This window comes from Nuphar pumila, chromosome 17 (assembly GCF_984573655.1).
Source record: "Nuphar pumila chromosome 17, dmNupPumi1.hap1.1, whole genome shotgun sequence".
NCBI classification, from domain to species: domain Eukaryota; kingdom Viridiplantae; phylum Streptophyta; class Magnoliopsida; order Nymphaeales; family Nymphaeaceae; genus Nuphar; species Nuphar pumila.
In genome coordinates, this window is record NC_143265.1 from 33711171 (window position 1) to 33734620 (window position 23450).

The 23450-nt window shown below is 36.6% G+C and overlaps 1 protein-coding gene across 5 annotated transcripts in view; it reads right to left on the bottom strand.

Annotated features, from left to right (window-relative positions):
• The window catches only part of LCAT3 (lecithin:cholesterol acyltransferase 3), a 118093-nt gene that overhangs the window by 75622 nt on the left and 19021 nt on the right, over positions 1-23450 (bottom strand). For all 5 annotated transcript variants that reach the window (XM_089993976.1, XM_089993977.1, XM_089993979.1 and 2 more), the window contains 4 exons: positions 20995-21122; positions 20648-20783; positions 20478-20529; positions 20220-20320 (listed from right to left, as the gene is read on the bottom strand). In XM_089993976.1, the coding sequence (XP_089850102.1) occupies positions 20220-20320; positions 20478-20529; positions 20648-20783; positions 20995-21122 (417 nt within the window). The remainder of the gene's footprint in view (positions 1-20219; positions 20321-20477; positions 20530-20647; positions 20784-20994; positions 21123-23450) is intronic.

Here is a 23450-nt window from a genome sequence, read left to right on the forward strand (position 1 = left end):
GCGTCATGACGCAGGTGAGGAGTGAAGGTGAAGTTCCTCGTCTCGCTATCCGAAGGCCGAAGATGAAAGAATCGATTGAAGCCTTAGTGCTTAAGCTTCGCATCTATAGAGAGGTAAGCTATTTCTTAGCTAACAATAAGCAGCGACTGATCAGTTCAGTAGATCGTCCCCCCTTCTCCCACTTCTGCTGATCTATGAAGTTAAGGGAGAAAAATACGAGGACAAAGGCTACCAAAGAATAAATTTGTCTAGATCACATAGACTCAAATGATGAGTGGATTATTGAGAAAGAAGATCAAGTATTGCCTAGTGATCCTAATTGGTTGGAGGATTCATGGTTGGATCTGAACTTCAACATAAGTGTCATTGAGCATGTGCTTATTGAAGAAACCACTTCACATCATGGTTCATAAAGTGGTTCTAGGCAAGACAATAATGTAAGGTCATCAAGAGCTCTAGCTTAAGTTATATTACCTTTTACCTTGTTATGAACATAAATGCTTTTTTTAATTATATTGAATAAGCATTTAATACATGATTTTTTATTAAAGAAAAAAGAAAAGGACATGAAGCGATTGATATGGAGGAAGAAAGTGCAGATGATGAAGAGACATAGACTGAGGATGAAGGAGAACATGTTTATATGGATTCCTGTGATGATGACATGGGAAGCTTGGATATTGATGATGACGAGACACAAGAAGAACCTAGAGCCTAGTTCATATAATAGGACTATGGGCATTTTTCCTCCAAATAAGACAGCAATGGAATGCCATCTCCCTTTTCCCGCTTTTATGTACAAGCGCCTTAATCACACTTGCCTAGATAGAGATCGCCTGCCAACTAACTGTCAAGTAAAAACCGACTGGTCAACTATAGTGATTTGTTTTTTGGTTCTTTATTTGCACTTGTGAATGTCATAACACTCTCGTTTTGGAGAGTCTTGGACAAATACATTAACTTTTGGTTGTTAATGCTAAGAGGTTGGTGAATTTAATTGTTAGTGAATTTGTTACTTAAATTTTTATTGAATGCTCATGTTTTATTTGTTAGATACTTAGATAGAACAAGTTGATGTTACCTGCTATTCTTATATTTTTCGATATTTATTTGATATTTCCTATTATTTATCAGTTGTTGCTTCATGAATAAACCATTTCTTTTATTTATTTGTATTTTTAGATATTTTTTAAAAGTTTTTAAAATATATATTTTTGAGGCTTATGATTTACGCCACGCTTCATGTTTTGGTGGAGCACTTCACTACGCCTCAACATTTTTCAAAATATTGAATTTCACAAATAATCCAAAGATGGTTTCATTTCCTTATCAATGAGTAGAAATCATGCTTATGATGTGGATACTAGCAATATGAATCTAGTGCAAAAGAACGCTCTAAAAAGAACAAAATATGCACCAAAAACAAATAAATGCAGGCACAAACCCAGTTATGAATGAGTATCTAGAATGAACATTAAAAAATTTTAACCACAAAACAAGCATAAGCAATCACTGCAACAACATATTGATATTGGTCATTTGCATATATCAGCAAATAAGTTAGGTTGATATATAACTTGAGCACTGCACCTGTATTAACTGAAATATATATAGATATATATTTTAACATTATTACTTTTGAGAGAGGTCTAGTCATTTTAATGTACATTGTTTAACTGTCCAGGGAAGATGCTTTTATAAAGTAACCCTAGCACACACACACACATACAGAGAGAGAGAGAGAGATACCCAGTAGGATCAACAATGACAACAGGGCAAATTATCCTATGAAGCGGACCAAATGAGGTCTGGGTTAGTTGCATTATCTTAAGGGGTCACAGATCAGGGTTACCAGAAGTGCTAGGAAGCATGGGGAGTGCACTTTTTAAATGGGAAGCTCAATTCCCATTTTAGAGGAAGCGAGCTTCCCATTATTGGGAAGTGAGTTTCTCTTTGGAAGGAAACGTGATTCCCAACTCTGGGAATCGTGTTCCCTTGTATTTTGGGGCTTGGATAATCTTTCCCCCTAAAGTGTTTTTACCATAAAAATAAAAAGAAGCATTATTTTTTGAAAGGGAAAAACTGTCCTTAAAAAATCGTGTTAAAAACCAGGGGAGAGGTTTTTCGAGTTTTTAGGGTTTGTGGCAGTGGTCTCACTCTCGTTCACCAGCGACTTCGATAGTCTTCAGCAACCATGGGGGTCCTCAGGTACTCTCTCTCTCTCTCTCTCTCTCTCTCTCTCTCTCTCTCTCTCTCTCTCTCTCTCTCTCTCTCTCTCTCTCTCTCTCTCTCTCTCTCTTGTATTTCAACCAGAGTTACCGGAAACGCCTAGGTAACTAGGGAAGCGCGCTTCCCCAAAGCAAGTTTCGGAACCGCGAAATGTCACGCTTTCGAAACGTGTTGGGAAACACATTTTTTGGGGAAGCGTGCTTCCCTTTTATGGGAAACGTGCCTCCTCCTCGCTTCCCTCATTTTTTTCATTTTTTGTATTTTTATTTTTTTTCTCTCTTTTTTCGCTTCCCCCTCGCTTCCTAGGTCGCTTTCGGTTCGCTTCCGAAGTTGCTTCTGAGACGCTTCCTGATTCGCTTCTAAGTCGTCCCACGCTTCCCGCTTCCTAAAATTTTGAAAGTGCCTCGCTTCCCGCTTCCACTTCCAGTATTGCTTCCCGCTCCCGCTTCCTCAACTGGCAACCATGATTTCAACCCAATGTTGATGCTCATATCTATATTGCAAAATACCCAATTCTAGTCACTAGTTGGTTTTTTGAGATGCAACGTGTTATTTGGTATTTTCTTGGGTGGTTTTTTTTCTTGTAGTGGGTGAGTTTGAAACTTTGAGTCTCTCTTTCTCAATGTGGTTCCAATTTTGTTATACAACAACAACAACAACAACTACGCCTTCATCCCAAAACAATTGGGGTCAGCGATATGAACCAAAAAGAAATTCATTTTGGGTCTTCCACATGAATCCTTTTCCTCGAATCATTTCTATCCAACGCCATGTCCTCGGTGAGGTTCAAAGCATTCATATCCTTTCCTATCATCTCCATCCAAGTCTTCCTAGGCCTACCCCGACCTCTTTTAACTAATATATTTTCCCATTTCTCCAACCTTCTAACTGGAGCATCATTAGGCCTTCGCCGAATATGTCCAAACCACCGTAAACGATTCTCTCGCATCTTATTTTCAATGGGTGCAACACCTACCTTCTTACGTATCTCTTCGTTCCGAATCTTATCTTTTATTGTATTTCCACACATCCATCTAAGCATCCGCATCTCAGCTACACTCATTTTTTGAATATGATGTCTCTTGGCAGCCCAACATTCCGTATCATATAGTAAAGCGGGTCTAATAGTCGTCCTATAAAACTTTCCCTTCAACCGCAATGGCATTCTACGATCGCACAGCACTCCAGTAGCACTTTTCCATTTCATCCACCCAACCTTTATCCTATGATTTACATCTCCATCAATTTCTCCATACTTTTGAATGATGGATCCCAAATATTTGAAATAATCATTCACCGGTATATCTTGCTCACCAAGCTTCACTACACTCCCATCACTACTTCGTTGCTTACTAAACCGACATTCCATATATTCAGTCTTACTCTTACTCAACTTAAAACCTCTAGCTTCCAATGTCTGTCTCCATAATTCTAACTTAGCATTAACCCCAGCTCTAGACTCATCAATCAAAACAATATCATCAGCAAACAACATACACCACGGTACATTTTCTTGAATTGATCTCGTAAGTTCATCCATCACTATCGCAAATAGGAAAGGGCTTAAAGCAGATCCTTGATGTAACCCAACCGTTATCGGAAAATTGGTTGTCACCCCTCCACAAGTGCGGACATTGGTTACTACTCCTTCATACATATCTTTAATTATACTAATGTACTTGAGAGAAACACCTTTTTTCATCATTGTCCACCAGAGAACGTCCCTAGGTACTCTATCGTATGCCTTCTCTAAATCAATAAAAACCATATGCAAATCTTTGTTCATCTCTCTATATCTTTCAATAAGTTGTCTAAGAAGATGTATAGCTTCCATAGTTGATCTTCCAGGCATAAAACCAAATTGATTCTCCGATATCATGACAACCTTCCTCAACCTAGACTCAATCACCCTCTCCCAAAGTTTCATAGTATGAATCATGAGTTTTATACCACGATAGTTTGTGCAATCTTGTATATCACCCTTATTCTTATATAAAGGCACCAAAGTACTCTTCCTCCACTCATTAGGCATCTTATTTGTTCGCCAAATCAAGTTAAAAAGATTTGTCAACCATTCTAAACCTTTCTCTCCCAAGCATTTCCAAGCCTCGATAGGTATACCATCTGGGCCAACTGCCCTTCTTGATTTCATTTTCTTCAAAGCCTCTGCAATTTCTTTCTTTTGAATCTTGCGCATGAAGTCACGATTTATCTCATGAAAAGGAATGGAGAAGTCTCCAAGATCTTGAGCATGACTATCATTAAATAGCTTATCCAAATAATCTTTCCATCTCTCCTTAATCTCCTCATCTTTGACTAAAACCCTTTGCGTTTCATCTTTGATACATCTAACCATACCCAAATCCTTCGATTTCCTATCTCTCATCTTTGCAAGCCTATAAATATCCTTCTCGCCTTCTTTGGTATCCAACTTGTCATAAACCTCCTTATATACCTTAGCCCTCGCGTTTCGAACAACTTTTTTAGCTTCCTTCTTTGCTATCATATACTTCTCCAAATTCTCATTATCACGACTCTTAGATTTCTATAACACTCTCTTTTAACCTTAATAGCTAATTTGACATCCTCGTTCCACCATGATGTATCCTTACCTAGTGGTGCACCGCCTTTAGACTCACCCAATACCTCCTTAGCTACTTTTCTCATACCACCCGCTATCTTATTCCACATTGATTCTGAATCCTCCTCGAGACACCAATCAACTTCCTTAACTACCTGCTCTACAAACATTCCTTGTTTAGCTCCTTTCAGTGCCCACCACTTAATTCTAGGATCTATCCTATGTCTATCCCTTTTGCGGCATTGTCTAATTCTAAGATCTAAAATTAAGACTCTATGTTGTGTAGCTACACTTTCTCCTGGTATAACCTTACAATCGATGCAACAACCCCTATCTCTCTTTCTAAGTAGGAAAAAATCTATTTGACTCGTATTAACCCCACTTTTAAATGTTACTAGGTGAGACTCCATTTTCCTAAACCAAGTGTTTGCTAAGATCATATCATAGGACAAACAAAAATCTAAAATCCTTTCTCCACTTTCATTTCTTTCTCCTATACCATAGCCTCCATGGATATTCTCAAATCCATCCCTACTAATGCCTACATGTCCATTAAGGTCACCGCCGATGAAAAGCTTTTCTCCATAAGATGTCTCTTGTACTACTCCATCTAAATCTTCCCAAAATTGATGCTTAATGGAATCATCTAAACCTACTTGAGGTGCATAAACACTAATAATATTAATAATATCCGTACCTAATACTAATTTAATAAGTAAAATTCTATCACCCTTCCTACGGACCTCAACTACATTATCTATAAACTGACGACTCATAACAATCCCTACTCCATTCCTATTCCTATTTATTCCTGTATACCAAATCTTATATCCCCAAGGTTCTATCACTTTAGCCTTCTCACCTACCCATTTGGTCTCTTGAAGACATAAAATATCAATCTTTCTCCTACACATAACATCTACTAACTCTACCAACTTACCAGTTAAAGACCCTATGTTCCAAGTGGCTAACCTAATTTTATGGTCTTGGACTAACTTCTTTACCCCCACCCGTCCAACAAAGTGAGGGAACCCTTGTTATGTGATTGTAAATTTTGATTGGATTTGTGGTTAATATGTGCTTGGATTTTGCTATGTTAAATTTCGTTTTGTTGCTATTTATTGGTCCTGTGATACATGAACTGCATACCTTTTTGTGTTTCACAAGTCCAATAGCTGGATTTCCTATGATGGTGGGTACCAATTATGCATTTGAATGAGTTTGAGATTAATAGATCAGCTTTAATGTTATCTATTCATGTTTTACTTTGTCAATGATAACATAAATTTTATATTTTGATAAATTAGGAAAAATATAATTACATTTTCTTTTCTTGTTCGATTCCTATCCGCTTCCCACTCAAATCCTAGGTCGCTTCCTTCTTTGTTTTCCCTTTGAATCCTGGTTCACTTCCTGTTCGATTCCTAGGTTGCTTCCGGTTCATTTCTCTTCTCGCTTCTGAGTTGATTCTCGGTTCGCTTCTAAGTCATTTTGCGTTTTTCGCTTCCTAAAATTTTAGAAGTGCCTCGCTTTCCTCTTCCACTTTCCAAATCACTTCCTGCTCCCGCTTCCTCGCCTGGCAACTTTGTCTCAGATTCTCAAGTTTAAAGCCCACCAGGCTATGGATGTGCATATAGACACAAATATATGCACTATATATATATATATATATATATATATATATATATATATATATATATATATATATCCAGATTTCTAGCAACCTTCGCCGATATGGTGGGTACGGGCAAGTTCAAGAAAACCTTTAAAGTTTTGATGAATGGCACCTTTTTTGAGGGAAAGCAATAGATTATTTTCAAAGGGAGATGGGAGACATGGCTTTCAAAAATTGCACATCCCGCATGGACAAAAACAGAAGCAAAGGGACATCTCGAACATGATAAAGTCATAATTTGTTCTCCAATATGGTGGAGGGTAGAGCTCTTGTTAAAATATATGTAATTCATATATATGTATATGTTTATATACATATATATATGTATTATCTAAAATACCCGATAGGGGTATTTTAGTCATTTCACAAGTACCCGATAGGGGTACTTGTTTCTTTTCTTTATTTTTTGTAAATTCTTTTTTCTTTTTTCTTTTTTCTTTTTTTATTTTTTATTTTTTGTATTTTTGCCCACCTAAAAGGGGCCCCACCATGGAGTCGATGGGGCCCCCAACGATCACATTTGTGACCGTTGGGGGCTCCCAACGACTCCATGGGAGCCCCTAGTGTTAAAATGTAAACTGCAATATATATATATATATATATATATATATATATATATATATATTATTTAATATTATTATATTTTCTTTTATTATTTTATTTTTCTATTTTTTTATTTTCTTTTTTAGCATCTAGTTCAATAGAAACTAGATATTTTGATCCAGTCAAGTTCCTGTTGGAACTTGACTGTGCAAGTAGCTGTTGGACTGTAGTCCAACAGCTATAATAAATGCAGTTGGACTATAGTCCAACAGCTATAATAATAAATGTTGTTGGACTTTAGTCCAACAACTATATTAAGAGACGTTGGAATCCAATGTAACCCCTTCAATGTAAAGAACTATGCTTCTTAAGCAATTTGTTCATGAATAAAGTATTATTTATTTTTCGAGTGTTTTTCCCTTTATACCCTTTCAAGGGTCATGCTTGTAGTGTCTCCAATAGAAACTTGTTTATGAGTTATTTGTGCATTTGTTGAAGACCACCATTTTATTACATGGTATGAGAGCTACGAAATCCTTAGATCTTGAAGTGCTTCCGCCTCGATTTCCGTGCCACATTTACAAAAGGTGTTTCATCACCTTGTTCTTGGCTCAAGAAGATTTGTTTGAAGAAAGGCGAACTTGTGCTACAAAAAAAAATTGGTTTTGTATCCTCTCTTATTCCTTTGTCTACTCTTTTTCTTTTCTTTTTATTTTTCTCTCTCTCTCCTCCTATTTATTCCTCTCTTACCCTTGTAAAAGATGGATGACAATGATAAGATCACCATCATTCCTATGAAGCTAAATGATACTAACTATGTAATGTGGGCTTCGATTATGAAGCACCACATTTGGGGAAAAGGTTTATGGGGTATAGTGGATGGTTCCGATTTGGAACCTAAACTATCTCTTACCAAGAAAGAGGGTGATAAAGAGGTTCCTCTAACGGAAGAGAAGAGTAAGGCGTTAGCCACTTATGAAAAGAAATGAAAAGAATGGAGGATAGGGCATGCAAAAATTATGTCATGGCTCATCAATAGCATAGACCTTAAAAAATGCTCTAGTCTAGCTAAGTTTGAGCATGCCGATAAGGCTTGGGAATACCTCAAAACATGTATTCCCTTAAAGATATTGCACATGTATGCAATTTACAAGATAAAGTTCGGACAATGACTCAAAAAAGATAAAACTATTCGAGAATATTATAATGAGTTGTCCGAACTTTGGGAAGAGTTGGTTCTTCTTGAGCCCAAATGGCATTGTGCCGAAGACATCGAGCTTCGCCAAAAGCAACTCGATATGGAACATTTCTATCAATTTGTGAATGGTCTAAGGCCAGAGTTTGAATCCACCAAATCGGCCCTTTTACATCGTGGAAAAATTACTTCTATTGTTGATACTATAGAAGAGCTCACTATGGAGGAAAATAGACTTAGAAAAAGTACTCCAAAAGTTGATGATGACTCCGTTTTAGCTGTATCTAGACCGGGGAATAATACTCGTACTTACAAGCCGCCTCATTTTGGAAGGCAAAACGACGACTTTGATAAAAGAAAAGTTATTTGTCATCATTGTCATGAACCGGGGCACTATAGGCCTCAATGTCCAAAGTTAAAAAGAAGAGAAGAAAAAAGAGTTGCATCTGTTGAATCTGAGTCAAAAGATCAAGATGCACCTGTGTCTATGATTCAACTGATGGAAATCCTTCAAACTCTTCTCAAAGGGGTATCCTCCTCAACCGAAGCCTCAATTGGAGCGGCAGTTGCATCTTTCTCCGGTCCAGGTAACTTTCCTTGGCTTTTAGATTCTGGTGTTTCTTTTCATATGACCCCAAATGTCAATAGTTTATCTGAATGTCAAGTGTGTCAAAGGTTTTTACAGCCGATGGCACATCTCTCGAAGTAAAAGGAATAGGATGTTTTGAAAATCTTCAAAAATCCAAAAGATTTTTTATCCCAGAAGTTAGATATATCCCTAAACTTAATTTGAATCTCTTATCTGTCTCGCAAATATCTGATTATGGATGTAATATCTCCTTCTCTTCTCATGGTTGTTGGGTACAGGATCGCCAGTCAGGGAAGCTGATTGGGGAAGGCCATAGAGAAGGAGGACTTTATTACATGGACTTTTTGGAATTACCCAAGAATGCATTTTGTTATAATATTCAGAAATTAAAATTGGATTTATGGCACAAAAGGCTTGGCCATCCTCATATGTCTAAAATTCAATATTTTCCAAGTTTGGAAAAATTTTGTAATTCTGAAAATTTTTCTTGTAAAGACTGCATTCTTGGCAAAATGAAAAGGTTACCATTTCTTAGTAGAACTTTTGTTTCCTCACGACCACTTGAGTTAATACATTCGGATGTTTGGGGCCCCGCACCAGTTATTTCCAAAGGTGGTTATACATATTATGTCATTTTTGTTGATGACTTTTCTAGACATACTTGGATTTATTTTCTTAAACATAAATCTGATGTCTTTGCTAACTTCCAAATATTTCATAAAATGGTTAAAAATAAGTTTCAAAATGATATTTCTGTTTTTCGCACTGATTCAGGGGGAGAATTTATGTCCAACGAATTCAAAGACTATCTCAATTTACATGGTATTACACATCAAAGATCATGTCCACACACTCCACAACAGAATGGCCTAGCCGAACGCAAACATCGGCACATTATGGAAACTACTAGGACATTGCTAATTGCAAATCAAGTTTCAAAAAGTTTTTGGGCTGAAGCGGTCCTAACTGCCACCTACCTCATTAATAGGATGTCATCTTCCTCATTAAAGAATACAACTCCAATAGAAAAGCTTGTTAATTTAACTCCAGATTATTCTAGATTAAGAGTCTTTGGATGCAAATGTTTTGTTTTCACCAACAGAAATGATAAACTCTTTCCTCGTGCAATCCCATGTGCCTTTTTAGGATATGCTGATAATCAAAAAGGCTACAGGTGTTTCGATTTTCAAAATGACAAATTATATGTGTCAAGAAATGTATCTTTTTTGGAAAAAGAAAGCTTCTTTGAATTTGAAAAATCCAAGGATGTCACTGAATACTCGTTTTTAATTGATCCAACTTCAAAATCCAATGAATGTGATGTTGGATGTGACCTTGACAATGATCAAAGTCCTATTGTTGTTGAAAATGATGATAATGAAGAGCAAATCCATAGGGATGTTAGTCTACAATATTGAAGACGTAGAGAGCAAAATCTTCCATGTGCATTACAAAAATACTCTGAAGTCTCACCTAGAAGAACGTCTAGAATCTCTAAACCTCCAGAAAAATTTGTGTCTTATGAATCTTTTTCACCCACGTATAGGGCCGCCATTACATTAATACAATCATATGTTGAACCATCATCCTATTCTCAAGCAAAAAATCATATAGAATGGATAGAAGCCATGAAAATAGAATTGGATGCACTAGAAAAGGCCAATACTTGGACGATACAAGATATTCCTCCGGGTAAGAAACCTATAGGTTGTAGGTGGGTATACAAAGTCAAAACCAAAAGTGATGGGACCCTGGAAAGATATAAGGCCCGTTTAGTAGCAAAAGGATATGCCAAGAGTATGGCATCAATTATGAAGAAACATTTGCTCCTGTGGCCCGTATGACCACTGTTAGAACTTTAATAGCCTTGGCCTCCATTAGAACATGGCCTATCTTTCAATTAGATGTCAAAAATGCTTTCCTGAATGAGAATCTCGTTGAAGAAGTATACATGGAAGCCCCACCTGGTATTAGTATCCCTAAGGGTAAAGCTCTTCGTCTAGAAAAAGCTCTTTATGGTCTTAAACAGGCTCCAAAAGCCTGGTATGACCGATTTAGTCATGTTATGCTTGATATTGGTTTTCAACCTTGTTTAACTGACACTGCTTTGTTTGTTAAGAAATCTGATGCAGGCATCATTATTCTTCTTCTCTATGTGGACGATATGATCATCACCGGAGGCGACAAACAGGGAGTTGCAAATATCAAATCTCTTCTTACCACTCACTTTGAAATGACTGACTTAGGTTTATTAAGATATTTTTTAGGCATTGAAGTTGCTTATTCCCCTCGGGGGTATTTGATATCTCAATCTAAATTTGCTCTTGATATCGTTTCCAGGTCTGGAATTACAGATGATAAGAAAGTAGACACTCCAGAAGTTGTCAATGTTAAAATGAAAATTGATGATGGAGAACTTCTTGATGATCCTACTCCTTATAGACAACTTGTTGGAGCTCTTTCTTATCTTTCCATTACTAGGCCAGATATAACTCATGCGGTTCATACAGTCAGTCAGTTTCAGCATGCTCCCACCTCCGTGCACATGGGAGCGATTTTGCGTATTATTAGATACTTAAAATCCTTTCTTTCACGAGGACTCTTGTTGTCTACTTCATCTTAATTAAATTTAATTGCATATACTGATGCTGACTGGGGAGGTGATCCCAATAATACACACTCAACTACTGGTTTTTGTGTGTTCCTAGGTGAAACCTTAATTTCGTGGAGGTGCAAGAAGCAACAGAAAGTCTCTCTTTCCTCCACCGAAGCTGAATACAGAGCCATGGCAACCACCACTATGGAGGTTGTTTGGCTCAGACGATTGCTAGCGGATATGGGAGCTAAAGCAACGCAAGCTTTAAAGATGTGCTGTGACAACAAAAGTGCGATCTACATTGCAAGCAACCGGACATTCCATGAGCGCACTAAACACATTGAGATGGACTGTCACTATGTCAGAGAGGAATACTTACATGGAACCATTGATCTGCCATATGTTACATTAGAATATCAATTAGCAGACTTCTTCACCAAGCCTCTCGCTGCTCCCAAATTTCACTTCCTCTTAGACAAACTTTCGCTCATTGTACCGTAAGTTTGAAGGGGAGTGTTAAAATGTAAACTGCAATATATATATATATATATATATATATATATATATATTATTTAATATTATTATATTTTCTTTTTCTATTTTTTTATTTTCTTTTTTTAGCATCTAGTTCAATAGAAACTAGATATTTTGATCCAGTCAAGTTCCTGTTGGAACTTGACTGTGCAAGTAGCTGTTGGACTGTAGTACAATAGCTATAATAAATGTTGTTGGACTATAGTCCAACAGCTATAATAATAAATGCTGTTGGACTGTAGTCCAACAGCTATATTAAGAGACGTTGGAATCCAACGTCTCTTTTTGGAGAGCTCAAAATGAGCTCTCCTCTCCCATTTTTTTGTATATATAGGGGTGAACCCCTTCAATGTAAATAACCATGCTTCTTAAGCATTTTGTTCATGAATAAAGTATTATTTATTTTTCAAGTGTTCTTCCCTTTATACCCTTTCAAGGGTCATGCTTGTAGTGTCTCCAATAGACACTTGTTTGTGAGTTATTTGTGCATTTGTTGAAGACCACCATTTTATTACATACGGGTCATAACACAACAACTTCATCCTACGCTTCAGCTTCATTATGTTGCATCGTTTTTTGGTTGGTGGTTTAAAACTTTAAATAAAGAAATTCAATTAATTTTTTCACTCGGTGCTTTTTTCTTATGGTGTAAAACATCATATTTTAGTCAACTTCCACACATGGGAATAGTAAATAGAACATGTTAAACATTATTTTTGATATGTTCTATTTACTATTTTCATGTATTAAATTTGACTGAAATATGATCTTTTATACTTTCTAGACAACATTTATTTTCACTAATTGTGAGCAGTTGATTTTCACTGTCTCAAAAATAGGATCTTATGATCTATGTAACAGGGACACGACACTTAGGGTGCCGTACCTGTGTCGACACGGGTACTGGTACCTGGACACGACATTTTCCCTGTCCTATATTATCTTATATATTTTCAGTATATATTTTAGATATATAATATATATTTAGATATATAATATATATTTTAGATATATAATATATATATTTTTAGTATATATTTAGCCGTGTCCCCGTACCCACATTTTTTGGAATTGCTGTGTCGTACCCTTTGAACCCGTACCCATACCCGCACCCTTACCCAGGTGACATAGCTTATGATGTATTAGACATGATAAAACCTTCTAACATAGTAAATAAACCATATAAACACATTTGTATGCTGTCTATATAGTTAGATCTACCATTTGGTGGCTAAATGCATAAAAACAAGAGTGTGTACCACCGTATGGTGTCATGGTATAAAACCACCTTATATTTTCCTTATATATAGTCAATAGAATATGTTTACTAGAAATATGTTTTACTAGAGCGTGAACTAGGTATTTTTGAGGTTTTTTGTTGTGAATCTGGCCTTGCAGATGCTTTGATGCGTTTCAGTGGGCTTGGGTTAGGTTTTGAGCAGAGTTGCCAGTCGAGTAAGCATGAGTGATAAGCAGAAGTCGGAAGCAGAAGCGGGAAGCGAGGCACTTTCAAAATTTTAGGAAGCGAAAAATGTGAGACGACTTAGAAGTGAACCAGGAATCATCTCGGAAGCAACCTAGAAAGCGAATCAGAAGCAACCTAGGAAGCGAGGGGGAAGCGAAAAAAGAGAAATAAATAAATAAAAAAAACTACAAAAAAGGAAAAAAGCGAGAAGCGAGGGGAAGCGCACTTTCCCACTCCCTATGGCGCTTCCTGTAACTCTGGTTTTGAGAATTAGGTGGGTTAAGTTAGGTTGAGGGTTAAGTCAAAAAGTCAATTCGGGTAACAAGGTAGGTTGGTTCTCACAAAAGTTTGGTATAAAATCTAGTATGCCCAAATGGGGTGACAAAAAAATCCCAAAAATTAGGGGATGATTTTAGACACCTTAATGAATATGAGTGCCAAATTTTAGGGTCAGGGGATTTGTATTTTGACAATTAAAAATCGGGCAAGTTGCAGGTCAAGATTAAGTTTTCTGCAGGATAGACTGGGTTTGGGTAAAACAAACCTGGTTTGTAAAATCAATATCTTCTTACGGTGATACGATAAAATTTTGATTTACATGGAACCATTAATCTGCCATTAATCTGCGCACTAAACACATTGAGATGGACTATCACTATGTCAGAGAGGAATACTTACATGGAACCATTAATCTGCCATATGTTACATCAGAATATCAATTAGCAGACTTCTTCACCAAGCCTCTCGCTGCTCCCAGATTTCACTTCCTCTTAGACAAACTTTCGCTCATTGTACCGTAAGTTTGAAGGGGTGTTAAAATGTAAATTGCAATATATATATATATATATATATATATATATATATATATATATATATATATATATATTATTTAATATTATTATATTTTCTTTTATTATTTTATTTTTCTATTTTTTTATTTTCTTGTTTAGCATCTAGTTCAATAGAAACTAGATATTTTGATCCAGTCAAGTTCCTGTTGGAACTTGACTGTGCAAGTAACTGTTGGAGTGTAGTCCAACAGCTATAATAAATGTTGTTGGACTATAGTCTAACAGCTATAATAATAAATGTTGTTGGACTGTAGTCCAACAACTATATTAAGAGACGTTGGAATCCAACGTCTCTTTTTGGAGGGCTCAAAATGAGCTCTCCTCTCTCTCCCATTTTTTGTATATATAGGGGTGAACCCCTTCAATGTAAAGAACTATGCTTCTTAAGCATTTTGTTCATGAATAAAGTATTATTTATTTTTCAAGTGTTCTTCCCTTTATACCCTTTCAAGGGTCATGCTTGTAGTGTCTCCAATAGACACTTGTTTGTGAGTTATTTGTGCATTTGTTGAAGACCATCATTTTATTACACCTAGGTGGCTCTTCTTTTAAGACCCCAAGGCCACTCCTCCTCTCCTTCTTTTGTGTATAAATAGGGGGTGAACCCCTCTTGTATTCTTTACTCTTGAGAGCTCTCTCTCTTTTCAATAAGAGACATTTATATTTTTATGTTGTGTTGTCTCTTGTGGGTTTGGGTGTTAGCCCTTTTGTTTGTTCATTAGTGGATGTTGTAAGTGCTTAATGCACTCTTTGCTTTTCCGCATATTTCATTACATGGTATCAGAGCCTTGTGTATGCTCTTCTTCTTAATATAGCTAGTTGTGTAGCTGTACTTTTTTCTTGTTGTATCTCTCTTCATTTATCCTCTTGTGAGTGATTAAAATGGAAGGAGAACAAAAGATTGATCTCTCCTTCAAGCTCAATGGCTCCAAGTACATGATGTGGGCCGCCGCCATGGAGAACAACCTCAAAGGTAAAAAACTTTTGGGATACGTTATGGGCACCATTCCGGAACCACAACTCCAACTAACTAAGATGGATGGTGATCAAGAAAAAGCTCTTGAAGGAAATGCCCGCATGAAGGCCATTGAAGATCACCAATCTAAAGTGGAAGATTGGGAAAGTAAGCATGCCAAGATTCTAGCTTGATTCATGAACAATGTGGAGCTCAAGATTTGCGCCAACATTGCCAAGTTTCGGATGGCTAATGAAGCATGGTTCTTTATGAAAGGTATGTTTACTCAAAAAGACCTTGCTCGTCAATTCTTTCTTCAAGAAAAAATTCGGACTATCAAGCAAGGAGAAATGAGTGTAAGGGATTACTTTAGCACTCTTGGTCCCCTATGGGATGAACTATCTTTACTAGAACCAAAATGGGTTTCTAGTGTGGATGTGGAATTAAGGAGAGAACAAATGGAAAAAGAGCACTTTTTCCAATTTTTACATGGGCTTAGGCCCGAATATAAACAAGTTAGATCTTCCCTCCTACATAGATCTAAGTCTCTTCACTTGGAAGATGTCATAGCCGAAATATGCCAAGAAGAAACTCGTCTTGGCATGATTAAAGGAGGAGATGATGTCTTGGCCGTATCAAAACCCGGCAACCATATGAAAGCTTACAAACCTCCACATTTTGGAAGGCAAAATAATTATAATGGCAACTATAGAAAAGCCATTTGCCATCATTGTCAAGAGTCGGGTCATATAAGACCTAATTGCCCTAAGTTGAATGAAGCACCTAAAAATAAGGTTGCTTCCGTTGAAGAAGCTACTCAAAAGAAAGAGGAAACCATCAAAGGAAAGGAATATTTTTCTCTTGCTCAACTATCGGAAGCACTACAAACTCTACTCAAGATACCATCAACCTCGGGTGCCGCCATAGCTTCTTCCTCTCCTCCAGGTATGTCTTCTTGGATCCTTGACTCTGGAGCTTCCTTTCATATGACCCCACTTGAAAATGAGCTTTCCGATTTGTGTAATAATTAGAAAAACTCCTATGTTTCAACTGCTGATGGTACATCTTTACAAGTAAAAAGTTTTGGAACTTTAAACTTTTCAAAAGATTTCTTTGTGCCAAACGTGAGAGTTGTACCTCAACTTAATTTAAATCTCCTCTCTGTTGCTCAAATATGTGATCATAGATGTGAAATCTCCTTCTCAACTAAGGATTGCTCTATACAGGATCTCCGGTCTGGGAAGCAGATTGGGCAAGGCCATAGGAGGGGAGATCTCTATTACATGAGCAACTTGAAACTCTCCACTAACTCTTTTTGTAACCATGTCCAAGATAAAAATATTGAAATTTGGCATCAAAGACTTGGACATCCAAGTTTCTCAAAAATGTACTCTTTTCCATTTGGAAAGAAATTTTGTAATGAAAAACATTTTTTTTGCAAGAGTTGTATTTTTGGCAAAATGAAATCTACTCCTTTTCCAAACCGAACTTTTGTGTCCAAAAGACTTTTTGAGTTAGTCCATTCGGACGTTTGGGGTCCTTCCCCGGTCATGTCTAAAGGAGGGTACTCCTACTACGTTACTTTCATTGATGACTTCACTAGGTATGTATGGATCTACTTTCTCAATTTAAAATCCGAAGTCTTTGACTTCTTTAAAAAATTTCATATGATACTTAAAAATCAATTTTCAAGTAATATCTCTACTCTTAGATCCGATTCGGGTGGAAAATATTTATCAAATGAATTTCAAAATTATTTAGAAGTAAATGGAATTTGTCATCAAAGATCGTGTCCTAGGACTCCCCAACAAAACGGCTTAGCCGAAAGAAAGCATAGACACATCATGGAAACCACTAGGACACTCCTTATTTCCAAAGAAATTCCAAAGAGTTTTTGGGCCGAAGCGGCCTTAACCTCAACTTACTTAATAAATAGAATGATATCTTCATCCTTACAAAATACATCTCCATATGAAAAACTATTTGAAAGAACACCCGATTTCAATAGATTAAGAATTTTTGGATGTAAATGTTTTGTCCTTACACATAAACGGGACAAATTATCTCCTAAAGCTATTGAATGTGTTTTCTTAGGATATGGAGAAAATCAAAAGGGTTTTAGATGTTTTGACTTGAAAAATAACAAACTCTATGTATCCAAAGATGTAACCTTTTTGGAAAATGAAAATGGTTTTGTGAAAACTAAAGATATTGACGAAAGTGAATATGTTTTTTTATTTGATCTTCTATCTCAAGAAGATGAGACTCCTCAAGAAGAGGAAATCTCTAATGAATCTTTGAATGAGCTAGAGGATATTCCTCTTGACAATGTTATAGATGAAAGTGATAGACCAATACAAACCTATGTTAGGCGTGGTCAACAAACTCAAATGAGCGCCTTAGAAAAATACTCTCAAGGATCCAACATAGAAGAAACCTCTCTAAGGAGATCCGGTCGGATCTCCAATCCTCCTAATAGGTTTGTTTCCTATGAGTCCCTAACTCCAAGATATAGAGCGTGTCTAATTGCGTTGCACTCATTTCATGAACCTTCACACTATAATAAGGCCAAAAACATTCCCCAATGGGTTGAAGCCATGAACTTAGAGCTTAGTGCCCTTGAAAAGGCAAAAACTTGGGAAATAACTTCGTTACCCACTGGAAAGAAATCAATTGGATGTAGATGGGTCTTCAAAATTAAAACTAAGAGTGATGGTTCATTAGAACGTTATAAAGCACGGTTAGTAGCTAAAGGATATGCTCAAGAATATGGTATAGATTATGAAGAAACCTTCGCACCTGTTGCTAGAATGACTAATGTTAGGACTCTTATTGCCATTGCGTCAGTGAAAAAATGGCCTATCTATCAACTAGATGTTAAGAATGCATTTCTAAATGGCGAATTAAATGAAGAAGTTTACATGGATCCCCCACCAGGAGTATGTATTGGTAAAAATAAAATTCTCAAACTTAAAAAGGCATTATATGGTTTAAAACAAGCCCCAAAGGCTTGGCATGATAGATTTAGTAATGTAATGACAAGTTTGAATTTTCGTTCATGTTATACTGACACTGATTTGTTTGTGAAAAGTGCAGGGTCTTTAGTAGTTATTTTACTACTTTATGTTGATGATATGATCATCACTGGAAGTGATGAGCAAGGAATTTATGATATTAAGAAAGTTTTAAAAAAACATTTTGAGATGTCTGATCTTGGTTTTTTAAGATATTTTTTAGGGATTGAAGTGGCGTACTCTCCTCGAGGGTACATTCTCTCTCAGATGAAACTGGTTGCTGACATTTGTTCCAAATCTGGTATCTCCGATGATAAGAAGACAGAAACCCCTGAAGTCATCAATGCAAAATTAAGGTTGGAAGATGGAACACCTCTCGAGGATCCTACTCCCTACCGGAAACTTGTTGGGTCTCTAACCTACTTATCCATTACTCGGCCAGACATAGCTCATGTTGTCCACTATGTCAGTCAGTTTCAACATGCTCCTACAACCATGCACATGAGTGCAGTCTTAAGGATCGTCAGATATATCAAAAACACCATAACTAAGGGAGTTTTTCTTTCCTCCTCCCCATCACTTGATTTAATTGCTTATACTGATGCTGATTGGGGAGGAAATCCCAATGACCGAGTCTCAACTACGGGATTTTGTGTTTTCTTAGGTGACTATGATTTCTTGGAGATGCAAGAAGCATCACAAAGTATCATTTTCCTCAACGGAAGCGGAATATCGTGCTATGGCCACTACAACCATGGAACTTGTATGGCTAAGAAGTCTTCTCGGTGATATGGCCATTGTCATCTCTACTCCTTCGAAGATGTGTTGTGATAACAAAAGTGCAATTTATATTGCAAGCAATCACACCTTCCATGAGTGTACTAAGCATATTGAGATGGACTGCCATTACGTACGTGATGAATACCTGAGAGGAACCATAGCACTACCTTACGTCACATCTGAGTACCAGTTGACGGACTTCTTCACTAAGGCCCTTGCTGCTCGTTTTTTGTTTCTCCTTAACAAGCTTTCGGTTATATCCCCGTAAAGCTTGAGGGAGGGTGTTAAAATATATGTAATTCATATATATATATATATGTATATGTTTATATACATATATATATATGTATTATCTAAAATACCCGATAGGGGTATTTTAGTCATTTCACAAGTACCCGATAGGGGTACTTGTTTCTTTTCTTTATTTTTTGTAAATTCTTTTTTCTTTTTTTATTTTTTCTTTTTTGTATTTTTGCCCACCTAAAAGGGGCCCCACCATGGAGTCGATGGGGCCCCCAACGGTCACATTTGTGACCGTTGGGGGCTCCCAACGACTCCATGGGAGCCCCTAGGTGGCTCTTCTTTTAAGACCCCAAGGCCACTCCTCCTCTCCTTTTGTGTATAAATAGGGGTGAACCCCTCTTGTATTCTTTACTCTTGAGAGCTCTCTCTCTTTTCAATAAGAGACATTTATATTTTTATGTTGTGTTGTCTCTTGTGGGTTTGGGTGTTAGCCCTTTTGTTTGTTCATTAGTGGATGTTGTAAGTGCTTAATGCACTCTTTGCTTTTCCGCATATTTCATTACAGCTCTGACATACAAAATAGAAGTGATGCATTAAGGGAGACAGGGAGAGTGGGTAAAAAACAAAGAGGTGATTCAGGAAAGGAAAACCATGGATTGTGTTCCTGTTCAGAGCGTACATAATTTGACATTTGACAGATGGAGATTTCCATGGAGATGGATAACAGGATAAATGTTAGATGGTTTGTACATTGTTGTTTCATTCATCTATAACCATATTCATGGGTGGGTGGATTTTTTCATGACTTGCACAAAAATTTATATTCTTTTCTTATACATGGTTGTTCACAGGTTAATGGTCACTTGTGTCAATGAATGTGTTTTAACATACCCTTCAATCTTTAATTACAAAGGAAGAAATGCCATAGTAGTCATATAATGAAAAAACTTGAATGGAGTAAAAAGTTACCAGTTGATGCATTGTCCATCTGGATACAAACAAGAAGCTTTCAAAACCATAAACAAATTGGAGACCCGTTAAAAGTGAATCATTGATGCATCCTGGTGCACCTGTTATAATACAAGCATTAACTTTAGATAAGAGTCTAGTGACTAATAAATCAATTCAAAGTAGATACATAAAATACTTATAACATAATCAGAAACAAACAGAATCTCCAAACACCACAAAATGGACATATAGTAAATGAAGTCAGTTAAACATTACCTTGAAAGGGGCAAGCAATGCAGATCCACTTGTTCACATACTTCTCAAACAGCTAAAAAAAACAGAATGCACAATATGTGAACCAACATGTAAAGATGAAAGGCCTAAACCTATCAGATACAAACTATGTACAAATAACCTGAATGATAATTACAACAAGAAACACATACATCTTTATGAAGTGACAAGAAACATAACACAAGCAGTCCACCCATTGAATGTGAGATTATATTCACTTTCCTCCCCCCAGATGCCTTGTAAGCAGTTTCCAACTTTATTTTCAGGCCGTCGATTACCTTGTCAGTCCTAAACAACATGATCAACAAGCAAGTGAAAAATTACAGTGACTAATGCAAATTTTCAGTTTGACTGCAAATGCCTAATATTTCGAGTTTTGAAAGACGCTAAAAAGAGGTAGAACAGATCATGCAGCGAGACAAAGCTACATCAGTTTATTGCAAATGGTCTAAGGTTTCAACTTAAGAATTCCTGGTTCAAACTAATAGAGACTACATACCTATTGCTTTGCCTGAAGTCATAACCATAACCAAACAGTGTGCTTCCCTTCGTGTATCCATACTTGAGAAGCATATTGATCAGATGATGGAAATGATAAACATCAGTCAGATGAATGCATTTTACCCACTGAAATGCAAAAAATGATTGTCAGAAAAATAAACAAAGCTCTGATGCAACCATATAAAGTTACAAACAGACATTTCAGACAGTAACTAGATAAGATTATTAGATGCATGGCTCTCTCTCTCTCTCTCTCTCTCTCTCACACACATATATATATATATATGAACCAGTGTAACATCAAACTTGTTGTATCGGGTGTGCGCATGCCGTGCACGATCGGCAGCATTCACAAAGTGTAAAAGAAATTACCTTTAGTGGCAGTTGTGACCGCGCTAAAAGTCATTTTTTAGTAGAATCGGACACGCCAGGTGCATCTAACATTTTTTGACGAGGCATTCATTCGATGTTACGCCCGTATACATCCACTAGTAGAAAACTGTAACATTTTTTACTTTTTTAATGTTTTTGCACATCAGACCCTCCAGAGATGTGACCTACATGTTTGGGTTAGTAACTTAGTAGAAATTGGTGCTTGGATCATGTTATTCTAACATGTATGTAAGATTTTGTAGGGCCTTAAAAATCAACAGCCTATGATGTACCAAATTTTTAACCCTTATAAAATCATGTTTTACGTCAAAAAAACTACAATCCAAGAGTTGATTCCTATGATTTTGACCATGCAGAACACATCCATGAGATTAGATTTGGTCAAAACATCCCCCACTATGAGTTCCAACTGGAGGGGGGGTTCCTTACCAGAGTTACCAGTCGAGGAAGTGGGAGCGGGAAGCGATACGGGAAGCGAGGCACTTTCAAAAATTTAAGAAGCGGGGAAGTGTGGGACCACTTAGAAGAAAATTACGAACCATCTCGGAAGCGACCTAGGAAGCGAACCGGAAGCGAGGAGGAAGCGAAAAAAATAAAAAAAATGGGGAAGCGAGGGGGAAGCGTGCTTCCCATAAATGGGAAGCGCGCTTCCCAAAAAAGGGGATGCTTCCCCACGCATTTCGGAAGTGCGACATTTCGCGCTTCCGAATCACGTATCGGGGAAGCGCGCTTCCCCATACGCCTAGGCGCTTCCGGTAACTCTGTTCCTTACTCACGAGGGTATATATATCATAGTCACAAATATCAATATCGGCTATTTCTTGCAATATTATAGGTTTAATGATAAATCTTGGAAAAATCTCAGGGATTAAAAAAATTAAAAAATATCTAAAAATAACAAAAATAAGTAAGAAAGTATCATGTTTAGATAATAAAATAGATATATAATAAAAAAATAAGTAAAAAATGCAAGATAAAGAAGAAAAACATGTTTAAGATGTAGAAAATAAATAAAAACAGTAACAATATTTGATAATATTGTGATATTATCACGAGAATACTGCGATATTATCAAATTGGCGATATTTTCAAAATATCATGATATTTTACCTATAATATTGTTTGTCCAAAATACAGTGGTAATATCATGATATTTTAAAAATATTGGCAATATCTATATTTTAAATATTTATATATATGCAATCACTAGAATATATTTAACGGAGTGTGAACCGAGATTTTTCTGAGTTTTTATTTTTTTCTTAAATTTCACCACACGGATGTGATCCACATGCTCAGGCATATGGGGACTGACTCTTGGATCGGCCAATTAAAACACATATGCAAAGCCTTTTAAGGCTTGAAAATTGATGGCTCAAAATTATTGTAAATATTCGAGCATCCAAAAATCATATTTTTTATCAAAAATACATGATCCCACAGTCAATTCCTTACAAATGGATTGTCGAACGTGATACGGACCCAGTCTCGAGTAAGCCCGATCCAACTCCAAAGGTCCAAATCATGCAAACGGGTCCAAGTGTGGTGGATCTGGATCCGTTATCCAAGCTCCAGTTGTAATATCTTGTAATTTTTCCTATATTTTTAAGCTCAAAAATACTATTTTTAATTAAATAGTTATATTTAATATGTCGAAATTGTTGAAAATAATTAAATATGGCTGACGTCAATGGAGGTCCGGACCTGTCCAGGGCCCACTGAAGATGTCTAAATATGATATGCAAAACATGTGAATTTTATTTATTTTGGACTTTTAAATTCGAGCAAAATTTAGGTTAAATTCAGGCAAAATTTAGGAGTGAAATGGATCTAGGACCGTAATTAAATCCGTTATGTAACGTAGATCTCGTAAGAGATCTGATTTGTCGAATTTGGACATAGGTTGGTTCAGAAAATACATTTTTCTGATTTGACCGGCCTCTATTCTGGGTCTTTTTCGATTTGGATCAGAATCGACCCGCAATATTTACATTTGGATTGACATCAATATGGATCTGGATCTAGTTTGGGATCCATATTGACTAGTGTCATGTATAGGCT